General features: G+C 37.8%; 1 protein-coding gene across 2 annotated transcripts in view; it reads right to left on the minus strand.

The window, feature by feature from the left end:
• LOC121329304 (immunoglobulin superfamily member 21-like) overlaps window positions 1-23,830 on the minus strand; it is a 113,261-nt gene that overhangs the window by 14,583 nt on the left and 74,848 nt on the right. For both annotated transcript variants that reach the window (XM_041274852.1, XM_041274851.1), the window contains exons 3-4: window positions 19,509-19,630; window positions 15,477-15,595 (exon numbers count right to left, since the gene is read on the minus strand). In XM_041274852.1, coding sequence (XP_041130786.1) covers window positions 15,477-15,595; window positions 19,509-19,630 — 241 coding nt within the window. The remainder of the gene's footprint in view (window positions 1-15,476; window positions 15,596-19,508; window positions 19,631-23,830) is intronic.

Below are 23,830 nucleotides of genomic sequence, written 5' to 3' on the forward strand. Positions count from 1 at the left end.
CACATGTTTATTGTTTTTTTTTTTCTGCTTGTCAGCGAGGAAGGTGATATCACATCTCCTTCTAAAACCATATTCCTTTAAAGGGATGATGGAGTGTGGATTGGAGTACAGCTTGTTCTATTAAAGAAATGAATGAGCCACTTGCCCTTGCTGGGATAGGAATATGTACATGAAGAAGGCAATTTGCGTTATGCAGAAACACTCCCCAGAGGATTACTTTTGCCATACATATCTCCAGACACTTACCAGATTTATTAAAGGTTATTGAGCATTTTTTCTTTTTCTTTCTTTCTTTCTTTCTTTCTTTCTTTCTTTCTTTCTTTCTTTCTTTCTTTCTTTCTTTCTTTGTTTTTCCAGTGAACTCTAAAGAGCCAGGATGCTCTCCTGACTGCATGACCCACCCTGCACACCATGCGGTCGTGTTCATTGACAAATTATTAGGAAGCTTAAGCCTGAAATAGGTGAGGTGGCAACCAGTATCCAAGTTGCATCCTGGTACCTTTGTCCTATCATTAGTTTTGTCTCTTGTGGATGTTTTATATCATTGACATGGTCCGAAAGTAAATCCACAGCAGCTAAGCTTAGTAAACCTGTTTTTATTTTTAACCAATCAATCATACATCCTCAGGTGAATCTAAACCAATTCAAACAGATTAATGTTTCATCCATTTGTGTCTTGAAAGAATCTTCCTCTCTCTCCCCACAGGAGGTTCTGTAATTGACAGGGTAATTCTTGCTTGTCACACTGTTGTTAATGAAATTGGGAAGCTGGCAGGTTTCAGGAATGAATGAGGCGTCTCAGATGATTATTGGCAGTGTTAAATAGCTGAACCCCTCTGTTTGTATGTCAACAGATGAAACACAGCACAGCAAAGGGGTGAAGGACTGACGTCAGTGGAGACTGAAGCTGGTGCTCTCTGTCGTTTTAACATTGGAAGCTATAGGCTATCCTTGAACCCATCAGGACTCTAAATTAGATCTTGAGGGGTAGGAGCTCGAATAAGATGCTGAAGGTCACTGAAAGTCTTTTGTAGCTAACACATCCTAACCTCAGTTAGATTTGTACCAGTCCTCCCCTTTCTCTCTACATCCATGATTTAACAGCGTCTAAAATAAAGCAATTTGGGAATAAATCTTGTGACATTTATATTAATATTCAACCTTGGAACCAGAATGAATGTTTATTTATTTATTTATTTATTTTTTATAGGAGATGCATTATACCAACTCTAATTTAATTATTTAGAAAGTATTTTGTATTTGTATTGAAGATGAATCTACAAAAGGCAATTGCTATTCTTTCTTAATTGCTGTTATCCATGCTTTCCCCTTGAGCATATTAGTCACATTCATCATTGCGCCCCCTAAGGGTCACTATAGAAGTTGACATGTGGGGCAGACTTTTTCTGTTCATTTACCCACCCAATCAAGAGCCAAAACATATAAATATGTAAGTCTCCATAACATGAAATTCTGAAGAGATACTTCTTCTAATGAATGCCCACACTACATAGGTATGAAATGTTTCGTTAAGGTGTAAGAATTAATTTTTTCTTTTGCTAATTGTGCTTTTTAATTAAAAAGAAACCTATTAGTTGGAAATTGTCACATTATGAAGTTAAGTTTCCTTGTGCAGTTGAGGTTTATTTGGTTATTAATTAACAATCACATCTTAAAAGTAATTAATTAGGCTTCAGTGCAGAATAATTCACCTGCAGGCTTATTAGCACAGTGCAATACTAATGTGTTTCCCTGCCTCGCTTTTTAACAATGAGCCTTTGGGAGTCTTTTCAGAAGCATTTCTTTCTAGAACACTCAGAATTGTCACCTAAGTAGAAACAGTAAGAAAGAGTCCTCTAACACAACACAGGTAATAGCTGAAATATTATTTTGCCCATTCCTAGATCCTACTGTTTTATCGGAGCTGCTTCTGTAGATTAACTGAAAAGCGAAGTGTGACAAACTGCTGACTCCACTATGACAGGGTGTTCGAACTTGGTCCAATATCAGCACGATATCAGCACAAATGGCAACCACCACCCTACCCCAGCCCAGCCAATGTGAATTTGTTGTCAAGTCACTCCTCAGGGAGAGTCGCTCTAAAAGTTATATTCTCTATTGGTAAGGTGGCGTATTTGCACAGGTTGGAACACTTGTTAGCCAACAAGATTTTTTTTTCATTATACAGGTCAAATTAATTAACCTGAGACTGAATGCAGGAGACTAAAAAAAACAATCAGGAAGAACAGAGTTTTTCTCCAGAGAAATGGGGCATTCGAACGGCTCACACTGTATTAATTTGTCTTTTGAAATCTAGTTCCCAGGACGGCCGAGGTACAGAGATAAAAGGCGCTAACGTGCGTTTAATCGCCTCTCCATTGTGTTTTTAACATTTGCATTCCCCTGTTCATTTGCATATGTTATTACTGAGCTGTCATCCTTTATAGCTCTCCCTTGGGGAACCTTTGTAAACATGGGTGGGGGGGGGGGATGGGGGGGGGGGGGGGGGGGGGTGGTGGAGAGAAAGTCTTTTGAATTGTCAGGGAGGGAAAGGGCAGTCTTTTATGTCTCTGTTTCGGAAAAGCCAAGTTCTTCAGGGGTCGATGAACATCTCGTGTAATGAGTACAACGTGACCACACACACAGGGTACCATGGGGGGGGGGGGGGGGGTTTATTGTGACACAACCTTTAGACAAATTGCATAGCCACCAGTTTGTTGGTATAACAGAGTTAACAATATTGTATTATTCATCTAATGGGGCCACAGTTAACAGGGCCTATAATAAGAAACTGTTGGAAAGTCCTTAACATAATTTAACAGGCGGTAACTGAGGATCAAACGCTAACTAATGCCCAGTGTTCCCTTTCTCTGTTGCACTGGTCAGTCAAATGTTCTTGTTCTTCCACAGCACCTATGAGGTATTTTTTCTGTTTTGAGCTGAGTGTGCTAACTCAACCTGCCCTGAGAATGCTTTTCTAAACAGAGAATGCTTTACTGACTATAAGCAGCTCTGGTTTCTATTCATTTCATTTGTCTGTGCTTACTTCTAGCAATTTATTTTTGTTATATTTGTTAATCCAACCCTACCCCTGATGGCCATAAGTTGCAATTCATTTCATCTTCTGCTGTAACAGAAGGCTTCATTTTAACATTGATATTATCCTAATATTTAATTTCTTGCCTGTTTAATATCCCATTGTGTGTGTTCTCTATCAAGCTCTATTAGTTCTGCTTAGATAGTCATTTAACAGGCTTAATAACTCATGCGCATTTTCAGCCCCTGGGTCCTGACTTCTAAAACCTGAATTTCTGAAGTGCTGACGGATCTATTTAAACCTGTTTAAGCCTACAGGTAAAACACAACTAAAAAAGTAATTTGCATTTTATTCTCTCAAAGCAAGAAATAAAAGAGCAATAAAGAGATCATAAAACAAAAAAAGAATTGACATAAATCAGATTATTTTTCTGATCAAACATCGCCACCTGGACCTCTTCATTTCCTGATCAGTATACCGGATTGGGACATTTTAAACTTGCAGTTTAGCAGATGGGAGCCCAGCTGGGCTTTATTATACAATTCCTGCCACCCCCGTTGTCTAAGTTGGCATTTGTTTGTCAGGGGCTCTTGCAACAATCTGCTGCAAGTTGGCCTCTTCCCACTTTAGGGGAAACTGGACAGTTGGTTGACGCTCCCTAAAGACATTCGGGTCTCAGACATTAAGTCCTCACAGATATGTGGGACATACAACAGTTTATTGGCCATGAGCATAGGCGATGTGTGAGTCTTTCGTTTGGGGAGGCTATTCCACACTTTCCCCCCTGCATTTATTCAACCCAACGATGTACAGAAAAGATATACACACATCATATATAGTATATATATATATATAAAATTAAGACTTGAATTTTTTTTTTTATTGCTATGTTACTAGTGAGTCTGAATACTACGTTTCATTCATTGTGTTGAGTTGGACTAACGGACACAAATAACATTTGTAAACCAGAGTCATTCTCCTGTGTCTTTTTGAGAACTTGTACTGTATAATAATTTATAGCACAAAACAGACCTTGAAACCACTGCTACATATATATTTGACTTGTTTTTTTTTCAACATAAGGCGGCCAAATAATGAAGTTTAACATAGCGCTAGCTTGTACTTTAAAACATGTTATGCCTATTTAAGCAAATTACAAAAACAGTAAGGATAACAAGGTGCACTGTTTTTTAAAACCTTTAAATCCATGTTCTGCATACCTACACTATCACTATCACTTCACACCAATTTAAATTAATTATTAATACTGACTATTAAGCTTCTAAATACGCACTTACAATCAAGGGGCATTCAACGTATTTCATAAAAAAAAAAAAAACTCCACTCTTACCATAAACCTTCTATATGGGACTCAGAATGTCGGGAAGAATGGACGTTAAACCAGCCAAGTATTGTGATGCCATTGCTGATATTGCTTTTGTCTGTTGATGCTTCTGCTAAGGCAATTTCAGGTCAGTGTCTGAATGGTTATTCAAACTTTTCTGTAAATCTTAAGGTTTCACAGGTTATTCTTGGCACCTTTTCATTTAAAGTTCTGCCAACGATCTGTCTTTAGTGCTGCCCATGGGGATTCAAGTAGATTGTCTTAAATATGCTTTTAGATTCACCAGACCACTTACATTTGTAAAACCAATTAGATATTAAGAACACATGAAGCACTCTCTGTGAGTTACTGGTGGCATTTAACTGCTGGGGCTTGGTATTATTACTGGGATAGCTTTGTATGTATAGAGGAATTGGTTTCAAAGGTTGTTTTAGATCTGTAATGCAAGCTCTAATAAGTGTATGGTAATTGGACAGGCCGCTTTGCTAGGGTTTATTACTGCAGGCACAGGAAATAATAAATATACAATCTGGACCTGGTTTAAGTTAAAATCTCAATTAAAGAAGCTGCAGCTACACCATTTGGCCACTAAGAGCACCCTATTTTTTATTATTTTTTTAACGTATTGTCAGCTTTTTGCTGTAGACGATTCTGTTTTCCAGGCTTTGATTTTGCTAATTAGGGTGAAAGCAATTACCTAGCCACCACACTATACATTCACTTCCTGTGCAGAAGGTAAAATGACCCCACCTGATCGCTACTTTAAACAGTGAGTGTGAGGCTTACTGTTTACACATGCCAAATAGGAAGTTCATTTATAGTATGGTGGCAATAGGGCTTGGACCATACTTCTACTGAGGGTGAGGAAAAAGTTCAGTCTCTGTTCCTCAACCCTGTCCTGGATTGGGGGGACAACCCTTCTACTAGGGGGTGAGTTGCAATATTCACCCTATCCTAGGATTACCATTAGACTCCATGAACACAAGGACAGCTTGGGAAAGTTCAGGCTTTTCAACTCACACCCCAGTGCCTTCCGGTATGCACTGCGATGTGAGTTGAAAAGCCTAAATTGTCCTAATGTACATGGAGTCATAGGACAACCGCACTCTGTCCGTGACCTCTCTTTTGGTAGCTTATGATTGCCCCCTGAAGCTGACACGACCAAACACTTTTCCCTTGTAGTCAGACGTACAGAGGAGGAAAGTTGGCTCACTCTTAGTAAGCAAAGAGTTAAAGCACATATTTTTTTCCTTCACCTCTCCAGGCTGTTATGGCTAGAGGCGAGAGCTGTGTGGAACGAGGAGATATGGGAGCAGGCTTGCACTGATAACGCTTCAAAAGGGAGGACACCAACCGTGCCACAGGAAGATCTTTGATTCATGTATGTATTTATTCATATATTTCATTTGGAGGGAAGGGGGGGCTTGTTTAATGGGCCAGATTTAATACGATTTTAATTCAGCCTTCTTGTGACAAGAAAATCTAATTGGTAATGTTACAAAATACAATAATATGTTGTTCAAATTCAGTCCAAATATGCTCAATTAGGAGGAGACCTGGAGCCCTAATAAAGTGGCCAGGCTACTTAGTAGCCAGGGGCCGTTTAAAGTTTATTTAGCGCTTCCCCTTTTTAGCTTCAGTCACCTCTGACCCACTGCTGAAGTGAAGTGACCTAGGAAGTGTAACAGATTTATCATGCAAACTAAACACTTTCTTTAACCAAATGTAGTACTATATATTATGCTTGAAAATGAAAATACCTGTTTGCTCTATCCAACTCTTCTGTCTGCGTGTTTTATTTTGTATAGTCCCTTACAGGTCAAGCTTTTCAGATTTCTTCTCTTTCAACAACTCTTATTTTCCACTTCAGAAAGTCTGCTTTAGTCAGACAGCCCAAGTCTCCCGGAACCTTCCGGAAGTCTCCTTGATCTGCATAACACACTCCCTCCTCCTGAAAATGACTGAAAACATCCCGCAAGTACAGCTAAATGCACTGTCCCTTTATCTGTAAAGGCTTTGCAGAACAGACTGGAAAGCCAAACTGCTAGCTTTGATAAACAAGGTACATGTTGGTTGGTTGGCTGGTGGGTGGGTAGGTACAAGGTAGTTCAAGTTGGTTGGTCAGTAACCTGTCCATCAAGCATAATAGGCAATCACGACGATGGAAGCAATTTTGAATCCGGGACGTTAATCACAGTTGTACACAATGGCATCAAAGGACATACACAACTGAAGGTGAACCACATTGTTTAAAAAAAATACCAGAATAAAATATTTAACACAGTTCTCATCGGATTATACAAAGGTATTCCCTTGTATTACTTCTGTAAAAAAAATATTAACATTAACTTTTGCAAACCCATCTTACATCAAACTAATTAAAAACTAAAAACACAGCTGTGTATGTTTTGACCATAAAGCAAAGCACCAACATGTGCTTAATTCACAAAACATTTAGCTCCTGAAAGTTTTCAGCACCATCATCCCAGAGAGTCCTTAGATTTTAATTCTTCACTGTTTATTTGTACTTCTGTAATGTCTTACATTTTGTTAAACAGCAGGATTAGAGTATTTTAAACGTTCTATACATTTGATAGTAATGGATAAAATAAGGTATTTAATGGAAATTCCTAACTAAATCCGGAATTTACAAATACATTTACTTTACTGTAAGTAAGAATAACAAGATTATGCTAACAGTTTGAAATTCATTGTTTACACAATTATACTGTGAAGAGTTAATTTCAATAAATTACTTTTTTATTGTCTGACATCTTTTTGCAAACCAAGTATGAAATGTGCTTGTATTATTTGCTCTGCAGGGGTTACAGCATGTGAGGCAGGGATAAGTTTCACAGTCTCTGGGTTCTTCAGGACAGATCAGGATAGAACTCTTCAGGATAAGGTAATCAATGCTGAGGTACTGTTTACAGGATTTCTAGTTGAGCACAACCTGATATTTTCAGTGGCTAACATGCAGGTAGTTTGTTTCGCAAGATATTTCCAGGTAGCGAGACAGCAAAGCATTATGCCTGCTCTCACACAAAAACATCTGCCATTGTAAATAATGCACTTGAACCAGAGTTTTCTCAAAACCTGTTCAGCATATTCTGTCATATAAATACTATTAGTAATGATACTATGGTTGAAAAAGAGTGTGCTATCCTTGCAAGGTACTTTGATGAAGAGACAGATCAAGTCAATGTAGGCTTTGTAGATATGCTTATCTGTAATTCAACAAATTCGGAGAACATATTCAGACGTATTTCATTATCACTGGAAGGAAAAGCAATCTCGGGCTTGGTATTGTTGGGTCCCTGAGACTATCTCCCTGAAATCAATCTCATATACTTGGGCTGTCGGGCTTTAGTGCAGCTAGTTAAATTTAGAAAATCTCCCCCTCAAAAGCTGCCCCTAGACTTCGCTTCAAGCTTTCAAGGGCTTGTGTTATCCCTTCCGGTATCCACAGTGTTTTGGAGTCTTTCATTCAAACACAGATGCCAGGAGAACCTGGGGACTGTGTGGGTGAGAACTGAGAGCAGCGAACTTGTCCAAACTGCATCTTGTAATTAGGCTGTAGCTGTGCAGCTAACAAAGCAGTTGCGTGAATCTTACCTGTTGTGCGCGTCTGTTCACTACGTAAGTCTAAAACGTGCAGCTTTGAAAGAGTCCTGTGTTACATTCATTTTAAAACATGATATCTGGTCCTTCACTAGGGTAATTCCCAGTTTCCATGCCTTATTCTCAGGAATTCTGATACAGTTTCATTTCCTTGGCCATTTCACCTGAGATCAAAGCATGTTACCAGGTGAAAACATGTCAGGCTATAAAGGAACCAAGCTGGCGATTAACGGCAGGACAGTTTTTGTCTCCCTCACACAGGGGTGTCAAACTCCAGTCCTTGAGGACCGCCGGGTCTTCTGGTTTTCATTCCAACTCAATTTCTCAATTAACATAATTGATCTAATTGTTTGTAAAATTGAACCTATTTCATATTTTTCAAGGTCTTTTACAGCTGATGATTTATAAAAAGGCACTTGATTCAAGGTGCACTTCCTAGTTCTGGAGAGAATTGTTAAATTTGTCCAATTAATCAAATAATTAACCCAATTAAGTCATTGAGAACTCAGGTGGGATGAAAGCCAGAAGACACTGCAGCCCTAGTGTGGGAGCGCAGAGCTAGAATCCCCAGCATATTCCAAGAACTCTGCACAGCCAGGATGCGAAACTCCACTTCCTTGATTGCACGACTCACCTTGCACACCAGTGGAACCACTCTGGACCCTCCAGGGAGTACAGTTCTGGCTACATGCAGTTTTGAGTGTAGTGCTTGTTTCCTTGACCTTTGAACAGGTCTAAAGTGTTGAAAGAGTTAAAAAGAGTATTTATTTAAGATAAAAGTCCCTTCAGTTGTACACGCTGTGAGAATGAAGACAAAGTGGTCTGACAGATAAGCTGTGTTGCAAACTGCATAGCATTAGATGAGTTGACATTTAGAAATCTCAGAGTCTGGAGCATCTTAGTGAAAGAATAAATAGGTTACTAAAAATAAAAATTAGTTTGCATTTTTTTTTTAAGCCAAAAGGGAAAACTGAAATATTTCAAGTTAGTTTCTCTTGTGGGATAAGTAGACTTTGGTTTGACATTCAGTCTGGCTAGCCTTTTACAGATGCAATATCTTACCTTCTAGACAAGCTAACGCCACACTATCCCAAATAATAATAGCCAGCCTTTGTCATGTTATATAAGGATGTAAGCGTTATCCTTAGGCAATGACCTTTTGGGTTCATTAAGCACAAAGCTACTGCACTAAATTACCAGTATAATTAAGCTTTTGTCATTTACAATAGGTTTACTGTGGCCTTTTCTTAACTGCCAACCTGCAGGGTTGTCTGTGAAATCTGTTCTTTTCTTTACTGCACCCAATGCCGCAATATTTCTTTTTTTCTCTCTTACTAGCTTTCTGAAGACCTTTATGCCAAAAATACAATTTCCACCATTTTATGAAAATGAGCATGATCCTGGAATCTTTCTTTATTTAACCAACTACACAGCTCCCTTTCTTTAAGCTTACGTTCAGTGAAATAGAAATATATATATATATTTCTTTAGACCTGATGTTAATCAGTAAAACCCTGGCTGGAATTTAGAGAATTAAATTAAAAAGCAGCTTTTTAGCACACATTTTTCTGCCTTATTTCCAACCCAAAGCAGGATCAGTTCAATAAGGGTGGAAGCCCAGGATGCTGGGGAAGCACCATTAAAAGGTTTACAGCAATAACGAAACAGCAACCTAAAGCTTAAAGGTATGAGTCCAACATCTTACTAATGTACATTTTAGTGGTGATGTGTTACAAAAATACATACTTTCTCTGTTAGAGATTTTTTTCATGACGTTGGTTGATAAATCATCATACATGCTCTGAATTGCAGCCTTATAAACCTGTTTCTGTTTTGATCATTAAAAATGGATGGATTATGTTCAAACTATTCTAATTTAAACACATTGAGTGGCCAAAAGACTTCCAATCAAAAGTAACTGAAGCTATTATAGCAGTGCAAAACATCACGCAGGAAGGATTTTTGTCTTGCATGACGCACTATAGTCATCTCATTTATGATTAAACATTAAAAAGTATGGAGGAAATTGTCCTATGGGAGCTGTCTCCGCAGAAGAAAATCATGCTCCCACCATGCTACCCAAAGAACGAGCGTGGGAGAAAACACAAAGGGAACAAAAGAAGTGCTCGCAAGTGATCGAGAGAGGAGAGTGCCAAGGGAGGACGACCCAACACATCAGAGGGGACGAGAGATTGACGCGAGAGGAAGAAAGGTATGAAAGCTTGACAAACACAACTCACAATGTAAAAGACAGACCAAGGTCACCGCCTGAAAGGCATACACTCTTATAAAGTTGTTTGTGTTTCAGAAGCTGGTGTTTTAGAAGATAAAGAAGTGTTGATACAGTACGTGACCACAGCCTGGTAGCCAGGGTGACCTACATCTCTGGAAGTGATAAGGTAACGGGAAGCAGCGTTTTAAACGTTCTGAATCTGTTGTGGTGTTTTGGAAAAATCTATGTGATAAACCAGTTAAAATAAAACTAAAGACTAAACGTAAAGTCTTATGCTATCTAATTCTATTTCTTATGTTTACTATCCTGTGTGTCCTCAACAAGGCCTCTACAAGGCTGGTTGTGGGTAACTGAGGTGGGGAAGCATATTAGCGTTGCACTGTTAACAGTAGTCCGTGGGAGAAGAGTTGTTTAGTAAAGCCAGTGCAACACTAATGCGCTTCCCCACCTCATTTCAAATACAATTTTTGCTGGAATAGTTAGTAGTCATGGCAAATAATATTGATCAAAATCTAAGCTGTAACAATAGTTTACAGTCATACAGAACACACATAATAGCATATTAAACAATTAATAATTTAAATATTAGGGAAATGTAGTTGATCCCTTTAAATATTAATTCTAATGACATGGATTTTAAAAAAGTGTTGCAGAATGTGAAGGAATCTAACTCTTACATGATAATTTGAAAAGTCGCCACAATTCTCATTACAAAAGAAAACTCTGACACAAACTATATGACAGAAAGCAATTGATTATATGATAAAGAAATGATCTGTAATGTCTTCAGCCATGTCTCTGATACAAAATAATGGATGGAGAGCTATACAATGCTGATGCTGGAGAGGGTATGATTATATTAGGCAATAACCATCACCACATATCTTTCCAGACTGCAGGGAAGCACTTAGAGCAACCATCGACAAGTTAAAGATACAGTTGTCGATATGAAAAGTAATTTCACAAAGGACTTCAGCTGGATTCGAATTCAGGTGAAAGATATGAAAAGTAGTGAAAATAAAGTAGTGAAAAGTTGCCGGTCTTTCCTGGGGCTTCCATAGGGAGTGTTGCATTGGCTCTGAGACTCCTGCGGATTAAGGAGGCAAAATCTAACATTTCTCCTCACCACGCTACAGCAAACCCCACTGGCCGGGCACTTGGTGAGTTCTAGCAGACATCTGAAGGGGTAGCCTTTGTCCTCCAGATGACAGTAACTGGTCAACATCCACTTTAGACCTCCTGGGTGTAATCGGGGGGAAAAGGGTGTAAAAGGGGAATCGGAAGACCTAACTAACAACATTTAGGTACAGTTTGGAGATGTTAAAAGTTTGTTGCTAGATTTCTAATAACAGGGACAATATTATATTGGACATCACGATTCTTCGACAAGGACAATTAGACTGTACTACACTGATGGCTAAGGACGTGAGTCTCCACCAATTTCAATCCAGCGATTTTTAATGTACATGCAATTCATTAAAAAGCAAGCAACGCTGTCTAAAAATCCCCAATAGACTTCAGCTGCTGAAAAGAAAGATGACCCTCTTAAGCGTGCAGATGTACGAGTGACAATCTGTGAATGCGTTCCAGCCTCGATAACCTCAGTTCTGATCTCAGGCACAGGCCTGACGCATATTTCTGTGTGGGTTATATTAATAGCTGTCATTAAGAAATGAATGGCTAAATATATACCGCGTAACTAAATTCTGGCTAATTGAAACGAATCCCCACTTTTTGTGATGAGAGAGTAATGACTCCCCAATAGCCTAACCTAGCGTTTACTTCCTTCATTCTCTCTGTTTACATAAATACCACTCCAGCTGTCTGGTTGAAGGGTATCCTCTCAATTACCTCCAACTTCACTGAAAAGGTTAGGAGGATGGATTTTGGAGTCTTCATCTAGTGCACTGGCACTTTTCAGAACCGCCCTTACGAAAAAGAAACAGTGGCACCAAACATGGTTCTGACTGTTCCCCCACATTTCAGCATCCATAATTTTATAGTTTGACCAATAGTAAACACGATAAATAACAAAAAAAAATTCCCTCGGAGAAACTAAAACCTAAAACTGATTCCTAAATTTAAAATGGGCAGAGCTACTCTCGTGTGAGAGGGCTGTCAGGTGCGTCAATGTCTGCAAAGGCCAAAACAAAAATAAAGGTGTCTTATCTTCATTTGAAATGTTCAGTTCAAATGCCGCCTCACCACTGCACTCTCCTTACTAAATTAGATGGTCTGGTCCTGCTGTCAAGCCAGTCGAATCACCTGCTGAACCTAAGCAACGAATGTTATCTAGTTTTACCCTGTAGGCAAGTAATGAGCTGGACTATGCCCAGCCAGTTTCTTCTTCTAAACCTACAAGAGTGCTAAGGACAATGCAGCCAAGATAGACAACTCAGTACAATCAGGATTTGAACCAGCAAGCTCCTGATCATAAGACTTCCCTGCACTCTGCTGGATAACCCTTTGGAGATCCTTATTCTTGTATCTTTACATCTTACATTTCCATAAAGGAGCTTCACCTTTCTAATCACAGCAGCAGTCTGGTAAAGGTGGAGTTAAATATAGTGTAATTAAGACCAATTTCAAAGATTATTGAGACTCGTTGCTATAGAATATTTCATGTAAAAGACATGGTTTCCAACTAGGTCACATTTGATGGGTTGTGTAAAATTTGAATAACTGTCTGTGTGACATTTGTGCAAATTATTGAAAGAGGAAGAAAATCTTACCAGGTTAGTGAAAAACCAATTTAAATATCAAACCCAAAGCTGAACAGAACTTGTTCCTTTGACCAGAACAAACGGCAGAGATAAAAAAATTAAATAATAATAAGTAAAAATGAAAAACTTGTAATATATATTTCTTGGAACATTTCATTCATTTGTATTGTAATCCATGTTGTTTGAAAATAATAACCCAATTTTAGTCAAAACTGATATTTTAAATTGCTAAATGGAGTTACGAATAAAACATGAGTCAGAAATTAGTTCAAACTCCTTTATGCTTTAAAAATATATATATATATATATATATATATATATATATATATATATACACACACACACGCACACACGCACGCACGCACGCACGCACGCACGCACGCACACACATATATATATATATATATATATATATATATATATATATATATATATATATATATATATATATAATATATATAATTTTTTTTCTCTGGAAACAAATCAACACATCAAACTTCAAGAGCAGCAGGACTTTATAACTATGTTTTAATCATTATGTTCAGTTTTTGTTTTAGACATTTCAATAAGGTACAGGGTGACCTTGCTGGAAAGTTTCTGTAATGGGCAGGCTTGTGTGAGACATATTTCTGACATGGACTCCTGTCGGCAGGGTTTCATTTGAGCCGGATCACCCCGGATCCCAGATCTGGTGCCATTTTGTCTCTCAGGCGAGAATTACACACTTTGTAAATAATTTATGATACTGTGAAAATACATTATTCGAACAAATGTATTAAAAACGACTCTTCTTAAATCTTGTTATTTTTAAATTAAACTTCTCTGAACTTTTTAAAGACATGCTTCCCGAATGTAGAGAGGCATTTTTTTAAACCAGAACAATCAACAAGGAAATACGCAGAATGACAAAAAGCAGGAATTTCTTTAATGCAGTGTTAAAATAGATGGTGAGATTTTACATGAAGTGCCTCTAATTACTTTGTATTTATTTCCTAAATACATGTGCACTTACCCCTAATTACAATATTATTATGCATACAATGTAATGTACTTAATATATAAATCTTTTTGCACTATATAACTCTAATCCTATCCCTACCCTAACTCTAAACCTAATATATATATATATATATATATATATATATATATATATATATATATATATATATATATATATATATTGCAAAAAGATTTAAATATTCAGTACATTGTTACTATGCATGATAATGTTGTAATTGTGTAAGCATGCATGCGTTTATAATGTAACTATTATGAAAATACACAGTAATTAGAGACACAAGTGTTACCAAAAAGACATGCCATTCCAGAATATTTTTAATCCAGGGCTATCAGACGTTATGCAAATGTATTTCACACGCAGTTAACATACTGGAGAGTGACTGTGTAGAAAGCAAATTGAACACAGCCGAGGGAGTGGATTTACTGCTTCACAATTAAGACTATGTTGGATTTGGCATAGAAATTGAATTCTCCTGTCCTAACTCATTACATAAGGTACTGAATCTAATAGTACAAATGTGATTCAGTGTGCCACTGAGCTTTCCAGTCCTGTCACTGTGTCTGCTGAAGAGTGCCTCAGTGTATACAATTGCTGTCGTGTTTTATGAAACAGGATCACAATTGGAGGCAGAGACTGGGCTTTTATCAAAGTTAGTAATACAGGGCCCCATTAAAAATGAAATTCCTATTTATGAGAAAATTAAAACCGTCTCTCTCAGAGCTTCCCATTTAATTATCTTTTCTTTTTTCTTCTCCTTTTTTTCCCCCCTCAGTGAACTCAGCATAGTAATAGGTTATGAATAATTCTGTTTCAGCTTAGCCGGCAATTAGCCGTGACAGCGCAAGCCATTATTTTTTCCTTTGAAAGCAAAGACGTCCAAAATAACTAGAAGAGACTTGCTGCTACCCTTCCCTTCCCCATCTCTTCATTTGTTCCCCGCAAATCCTTCCAAACTAGGGGTTGACTTCTTTAAATCCTGGGGCCCTGATTAAGGGGTGACATTTTGCTTTTCTTAGGAAAAATGTGTCACTCTCGTTCCTTTTGGTAGCAAAGGTTTCCATTTTCGAGCCACATACCTGCATGTCAGCACCTTCTCTCCATAACTGGTGTGTGCAGAATTTCTTGTTCTCATTATTTTCTTTACAAAATATTGGCAGGTATCCAATAAATTTATTCATAACGTGTTGTTTTAAAAAAAAAAAAACTCTTTCATGTTTCCAATTGAGTACCAGTCAATGGCAATTAACTTCCGTACTGAATTGTTTTAAAAAACCGACTGGAAGATTAATTTCCTCTCATCCAGGGCGCTGGCATATGTACTGCTATATATAGACTGCCATTGAAAAGCTTGAGTATGAGTAAAGAGCATTCTGTACACCCCTATTCCATATCTGATTGATTAGGTAGTGATGGCAGCCAGATACCAATTTTTGATGTACTTCTTTAGGATACAAATGGTACCTGACTACACCTATTAAAGCGTTTCCACTACTTACACATAACGGTAAGGAATATGTTCCCGGAAGCCAGCACCACTTTTTCCCTTGTGGCGCGGTCGTAAATTCCGACATGGCATTCGTACGGCCCGTTATCTGAGATCCGGACCTCTGGAAGCCTGAAGAGAAGAGATAGAAACATCCGTAACTAGAAACACTCAACCAGGACTGCAGCCCAAAGTGTGTAAAGAGACTATTGGTTGGATCATGGGATTGGAGGACACTCACTGACCATCAGTTCTCCTGAGCTGCTGTGGGGATTCCTATGGTGAGAGAACATAGCTTAACTTTCCAAATTGGGAGTAAAATAACTATTTTTAAGAGCTTTGTAAATTAGGATACATCACAGTTTCTAGTTTGCTAATGGAACATAGCAGAGAAATCTATTGAAAGAAATAAAATATTCTTTGTTTTATTTAAAAGCAGTCTCTCGTCATTACAAACCCTTCAAGGCTTTTTCCAATCACATAAGAATTTGAAAGAACTCAGGAGAAATTAGAAAAGCCATGCCCAAGTGATATTGTGAATATGGAACGAATCGTATTTTCATGAAAAAACAGAAACACCTATCTGGAAAAAATAGTTATATAATCAATGATAAGATATGGGTTATACAATTTCAGGAAAAGGATTAATAAAAAAAAAATTGAAAAAAACATAATTAATATTCAATTTAGAATACAATCTGCTGTACACAAAACTAGAATCCAAATCAGTATTCTTAGAGGAGCAAATATGTCAGAAACAATCGAACGTGGAGTCAGATAGACAGTTAAAGTGCTATGATTTATTTTAAACAAGAACAAATGTCCTTGGTATCAAGATATGCCAACAGCCCCCACTCAAAACCAGCAAATGCAGGCTGCATTTTGAACAGCTGAAGTAATGAGTTTGATGTCAGGGGAGCAGGAACCTGAAAAAAAACATCTTTTTTCAAATCTTTTTTTTTTTTTTTTTACTTTAGTCAAAGCTGCAGACAGTGTCACAAAATGATGTTCCGTTTTAAATACGATTGCTGGCTGACTGTGAAGCTATGTCTAGCAAAGTTTCAGGCAGGTAAAATATTCAATACTGCAAAAATGATTGACAGGAAAATCCTTTCAACTGTCAGCAAAAGTGAAGCAGACCTTGGACTGAGGAAGTAACTCCCACATTCATGTCAACCTTCAATCAGTGACTGCCAGCTACCGATAGTATTCAAGCCAGGTAGATTTAAACCTACCCCTGTGGTCTGTGCCGTGCTTTGAGTTTACCATATTCTACCCCCAACCTCTACCCAATTTTCCACCTCACCAGGGGGGTTGGCAGTCTAACAGCCTCCCTACCTATCTATCAGCACCAGTTGAGAGATGGCCATCAAAACTGAGGCAGCTGCAGGTATCCCAAAAGTTGATTCTGACGTCAAAAACCAAGCAAGTTATAATGCTGTGATGCATGCTATGTTAACTGGTTTTATTCTCTAATAAAAATGTTGTTTTTACACTGCAAGAGTTATCCTGATATTCATCCATAGTTTATACTACTGTGTCCTGTACTTCAATAGACCTTGTTTGCTGGTCAGTGTCTTTATATTTGCTACAGGTTCAGCTTCTACAAAATGTATCATGCATGCTTCTGTCAGTACCTGCAGCAGAGGAAGGTTATGAATGACTGATTTTTTGTAGCTTGCAGAAGAAATGAAGATTACACTTTAAAAAATTAATAAATAAATAGAGGATATGCACATCATTGTCTCAACAGCTATTAAAATCTTGAGACTGTGTTAGTTTGTTTGTTACGTTTCTGCCATTATTGTTATTTTTTCTTTCATTAAAAAAGTTATTTTATAAGGAGTGTGGGCTTCTTTCTACTTTTTAAAAATGATAAAGCATGCCATTGCCTTCATGTCTTATTGTTGAAAGATTTGTCTACTGGACTGAGTTTTTTATGTGTCGTCCCCCCCCCCAACCCCCGGATTTTATGATTGAGCATATGAAGTCATGGCAGAAGAATTGTAATAAAACAATGTTGCTGTGCAATGATAGGCTGGCACAATGGGTGGTGTGATTGGTGCATCACTCAAGATGTTAAATAGTGTTCAGAAATCTGCCTTGCTTAACCTTTTCCATGCCTTTTTCTCCAAATGTACAAGGAAAAAAAACCCTGAACACGTTGTCAATCTAAGGTGTATGCATTTGATTTCTTACAGTTCGAGCATCATTTAATAAAAACAATTGACTATTAATTAAAAGCCATTTTCTTAATCAAAATCTGTAATGTTATTTTAGACAGACATTTGGTCACCGTATAGAGCAGAAAGAACTTTATAGAGTAAGGTTGTAAAATGTTGAAAATGTTTTTATAAGAACAAAGAACCATTTTTACCATGGCACACTAGCAGACACAATGCGCATTTGCAGTCCCATCACCGACCCACTCCATCACACTGACCATTCCAAAAGAAACTTTGAAAATGGCCTCAAAGCCTGTCCTGATGAACTATTTTACAAAAGAATTACTCTATCCAATATGCATGAATTAATTTAAAAAGAATTACTCTATCCAGCATGCACTCTTTCTAATCGCTCTGACCTAATGCTTAGCTGAGTTGTATTAAGACGTATGGCTCTGACGGCTGGTCTGTGGGCCTGGGCCAGTGCGGACAGATCTGTCTTTAGCATTATCCTTCTCTCTCTCTCTCTCTCTCTCTCTCTCTCTCTCTCACACACACATACACATGCGGAGAGATCAATACGATTAGCTCTGGAAAACTGCAAAGAATCTACAGCTGGCATAGATCAATAAACCATTTTGTCTTTCCTATAGGAATTTAACTCTAGATGAACCACTGGATTGCAAAGCGCCATCTTCCAAAGAGCTATCAGCAATTACACACAGAGTGCTAGGCTTCCCTCTGCTAAATCATTACTATCCGACACAGAGGTGATTATTGGATAGATCGTTTACATTCCTGGTGTTACATGCATGTGGCAGCAGGGAAGAACCCTAGATCTTTTAAACAGTAAGTTGTATTGGTCAGTACTGCAGCTCCAGCCCTGCCCCACCACTGGTTTGCTGTATTTATCAAATCCCTTTTCTGAGTCATACATACTGATAAATCATCTCCTGATCAGTCGTTTTATCACCAAACTCCACAATGCCATCCAAGTCATAATGTTATTAGTATAACTCTATCTCAAAAAGCTTGGCAAATGTCCACGGTTTTCTTTGAGTACTGGATGCGGAAGCAGCCATTGTGGTTGTTTATGTCTATGTTATTTCTGTGGTGAAGGGACTATGCATTTTGTTAAGATCGCCTATAGTTGTTTTTCCCTGTCTTTTGCCTGCATCTCTTGGCCAGTGAAAGCTTTTCTTCCAGAGAAAAAACGACTATGGACCTCTGAATGATGCCTTTTTGATGACTTCAGACAGGTTCCGATCCTGCTCCGATCTAGGACTGCCAAGGGTTAATATAGTAAGAGGCCTTTCTTCCCTAATCAGAACAGCTTAACACTTCTACAACTTTGTTACCACTGTGTGACCACAAGGATGTTTTCAATAGAAATGCTTCTGCCTACCTCATAAAAACTAGACTCATCGTATCTGTCAGCAATAAGATCTGTATTAAATGCTCAACCACACATCATTGCAGCCTATATGCACTGATAATAAAGATATGTGGAAGCTTGTTGACCACTGTGTTTTTGTGTAAGGTTGTCTGACCTATTTTAGTTTGCTCCGTTATTTTAGCTCTCTTTATTCATACCGTTCTCAAATGCCCTATTATGTTCCCACACTGCACAAATCCTCTCAACAGCTCAGGGATTGAAGGTTAGTCAATTTCCTCTTTATATCCAGGATCTGTACAGCAGATTTCTGCAAGCTACCAGCCACTGGAGGACCAAGGCCAGCCCGTGGGAGTCTGCTTTAATATTACTGGCCGTTTGTCTCCCTGATCTGCAGGAGCACCCATAGTCCTCTCTGTACAGTGTAAAGTTGGGGTTCAATTGCCTATAACATCTTGTAGTGTTGTTTCAGGTTTTCGGTACTCACCTCACTGTTGATTGGTACACAAGGTCTTCGCGCCTTCGATAGTCTTCCATGTGAGAGTAATTGGTGTTGAACATGGCGTCATAAGTGAAGATCTTCTGTTTGATTGTGCCCCCATCTGTAACCTGTGAAGCCACATAAAGAATATGCATTTTAATATATACTAATCTCTGGGAACAAAATTGAGTTGGTATCTACAGACACATCTTAACACAGCTGTATTGCAGGCAAATAGAGTTAAAACAATATTTGAATAATTGCAATAAGAACCATTCGGGATGACTGCAAACATCATACAAAGGTAACAGAACAGATAATGTGGTGTCCTTATTAAAAAGGTGGCAGGTACTGCTGGTAATTGGGTGAAAATTGTCATCTAATGTTCAGTGTCATCCAAAACACATTACCCAAGATTCCACAATCAAGTCAAGCCCTCCTTGTAACCTTTACTGCATGTGATTTGATGGTCATTGTTTCACTAGAGTGGCGGGTGGATATATATATATATATACACCTTATTAGTTCGTAGCATTCTCGGCTGGTAGGCTGAGCTGTCAGGCAGCAAGCTTCAGGAATTTCTTTCATACTTTCAGTGCAGTATGTAATTGGCACATACCAGAAAATGATTGTTTCCCAAAATGTGTGCATTGAAATAAACATGCCCTGTTCAAATGTGAAAAATACAACTAGTGTGTATCCCTTCTCCGTTCTGTACCGACACACTAGCGCAGAAAGTTCCCAACCTGTAGTCCGTGAGTTATCTCCAGGCGGTCCGCACTCTCAAAATTAGGTTACGCGGTTCTTGCAAAAAAACGTTTCTACACAATCACACATTGTGTTGCTACTATTACAAAGCAACACAGCAAACAGCTTGAACCACGTGATATAGAATTATAAGATACGTATGCAGTCTGCATTTTCCCCCTTCATCTGTTTTCTATTATTACAGGTTTGTTTATAAATTAATATATATTACAGCTCCCTTGTATGCAATACCAAGCCTCGCCTGCAAAATCGGCATTAACTGAAAAAGCTTTTTAATATGAAAGGAATGCTAACTAAATAACTTACACATTATGAATGCACATTTGTCTTTAGCCAGCATTATTAAATCTACATCTAGTATTCCATCAAATGCACAGAACTAATCTTTGCTCATTCTTCACTGTTCAGGAAAAAAAAAAAAAAAAAAAATTATCTGGCTGTCCCAGCCTTTTCGTCCACATAAAAGTTGCACAGAATATTCCTAACTTGGCTGGAATTACTAAATTGAAAAAACATTAAAACCACAGTTTTGGTAGCCTACTTTAAATTTTCAACAATATAAAATGTGTGCTACAGTGTTGCCAAGGGCATAGGTATATACCTCTCATTTACATACATTTTTGGAGTGGTTAGCTGCATATAGTAACAGAAGTTAATGTGAAACAAGTATATTTGTAGCTTGACTTGTGAACTGTAGCTTAGTGTGAATTCGATTTCAGCTCCAGATTAATATGCGGGTTTATTCAACCCGGTTCAATAGCTCACAAGACTATATGCCAAAAGGAAATTCTATTAACACTGCTTCTGGAAATATTGTGTACAGTCTGTTCTTGACGTTGTCATATTTAATCTAAATGTATAAATCCTGTGTGCCACCAATCCTGTTTAATGTACACATCACAGCCCACCAGAAGTGGTAAGTAACATCCTGTTACTTTTTGCTTGCCAAATTGCTTCCCACCCACCTCGTCTTTGTATTCCAGTGTTTTTTATATGTACATGAAGTGAAGTTTGCCACTCAGGGAGTACAATAAGTTGTGTTAGAAATTGCTAGATTAATTAGCTATATGAGGTAACGTTGCGGAGACCAGCACGTATTTACATTTGCTGGACCCGAGGACGACCCAAGCCCCAGTGCATTATTTGTCAGGCGGTTTTGTCAAAATAAAACAGTACTGGAGGGAAACATCATACAAAATTGAACAGCGTATCAAGGAGAAATGTTGATTGCCATTTCTCACACATAATGGCACGAAGCTGCGTTTTAAAACTTTCTAAATCTCTAAACTTTAAAATCAGCAGATTCCTAAATTAAGAACAAGCATCACAAAGATAATGGGGACTAGTGACGATGTACAGCTAGCATGACAAAGAGGTATGAAAGTATATTTCGAAGCATTGTCTACACTCCTTAAGAGAATGGTGTTGGGTGATGATATATTTGACTATATTCCATTTGTGACAGTGGGCTATAATGTAATGATCTAAAAAGTTATACTACAACCCTTCAATTCAACATAAATCCCGCTGTCTCTCTAACACGATTTATCGACCCTCTTACTAACTAAACACAATAATAAAGAAGTCAGATGCATGATGCTGATGATTTAGTGATGATATTAAGACTAATGCACTTTACTTCTTTTTTTTTTTTTTTTTCAGAAGTATAAATCACATGCAGGAAACTGAAGCTCAACATTTAAACAGTGGACCTTGAAAACAAAAATGCCGGTATGTTAAATAAAAGAACTAAACAAAACAAAAAGAAACATAACCTTTTAATTATTTGCACATTGGTGCTTCTACAGCCAGTCTCTATATTTCATATATTCTGGTATTGGAGTAAAATAACTAGAATGTGAGACTGCCCGTGATACACAACTCGAATATTTTTTGGGAAATCAGAATGCATTGAAGAGCTCAGGGACTCGTGAAATTGGAAAGCTAATTATTGTGAGTGAGCTTGCTCTTCCTCTCTATGGATGTTTTAATGCAGTCTTTACAAGGAGCCATACAATTGCCTGGGTGCCACATCAGGTGTAATAAAGAAGACAGGAGCTACTGTCCATCTCTTGTACTTTCAGTGCTTATTAAAAGAATACAGTTGGAATACAACATTATATCATTTTAAAAGCTATTTTTAAAACTAGTTTCACGTTTACAATACAACACGATACAATACAATGCAATTTCCAAAAACACTGACAGTGAATCGTGTCTATTGTAGCTGCCTTTGTGTTGCCTTATGGACAGTTGCATTTGAAGGGTAGCGCAGTCATTCATTAAGGAAGCTAAACCATATCTGAATATTTCAGTTCTTATTTAAAAATAGCAGAAATCCCACTGAAAGAAAACACTTTAAAGAGAATACCTGGAGGCAGACAACACAAACCTAAAGAAACCACATTGTAGGGTAAGGGAATACAGCAGATTCTTTGTGATTAAGAACAAATGCAGCTCTGGGATGTAATCATCTGATCCATTGCTTTTAAAAAGAAAATTCTAGCCATGAATTAGAGATGGTCATTGCAAGATGGATCGAGACTATTGCAGCATTCAGTCCTCATATACTGTATGCAAATGGTATCCCAATATGTACATATAAGAAATACATTTCAGTTCAGCGCAGCAGTCCCACTGCAGCGTACTGGTGTAGTTTCATTGTAATGGAAATCTTTTGCGGCTTGATACAAAAATAAAAAAAATTAAACAATGACACTGCTACTTCCTGGAACATAATGACTTCCTGTGCTGTAGGTCACATGCTCTGATTTCCAATAAATTACTTGAGTAAAATGTACAGGATGTGATAAAGTTCCAGACAGGAGAAGCAGCTTAATAATAATAATAATAATAATAATAATAATAATAATAATAATAATAATAATAATAATATAATAATAATAATAATAATAATAATAATAAAGCCCTGACCATTTAACTGAACCGTACAAGCTGTAATAAAGTAGATTTTTGTTGTAGCAATTTCATATTGTTATGTGAGTATCATAGCTGAATTAAACGTGTGTTGTAGAATGCCCATTGTCTCATGTGAGGCTGCCCGGATACATTTCTAATTACTCGAGTCTCTTACTCATCTCGCTCATTTAAGAAAAGCCTTGCCTGTCCTCTGAGACATTCAACATTCGCTGCAGACATGTACTTCAACTAATGATGCCTGAACACATGTCCTCTGTGAATCTCCCAGCAATGGACCCGTAGCCTGCTTGCAAATCTCTTGGTCACAGTTTACAGTAAGTGCCTATTCGTAACGCATTGATGTTGATTAAGGGTTTAATATGAGACAGTGTGGAAAGCGTCATGAGCAGATTACTTAATTGGAGTTCAATAGGAAATCAAGTGTTAGTTCCTGCATAATTACATCTGAAGGACAAAGGAAAGGACACACAACCAAGACTATTCTTAATTAGAAAAATTCATTAGGAAAGATCATATGCATCTGTCACATCGGTTCACCAGGAGTTCGAGATCTCGGGTTTAAGTTTTTCTGAAAAGGATACTTCATCAGCATTTTCCAGATATTTTTTTTCTTACCATGC

This window comes from Polyodon spathula, chromosome 16 (genome assembly GCF_017654505.1).
Source record: "Polyodon spathula isolate WHYD16114869_AA chromosome 16, ASM1765450v1, whole genome shotgun sequence".
NCBI lineage: Eukaryota > Metazoa > Chordata > Actinopteri > Acipenseriformes > Polyodontidae > Polyodon > Polyodon spathula.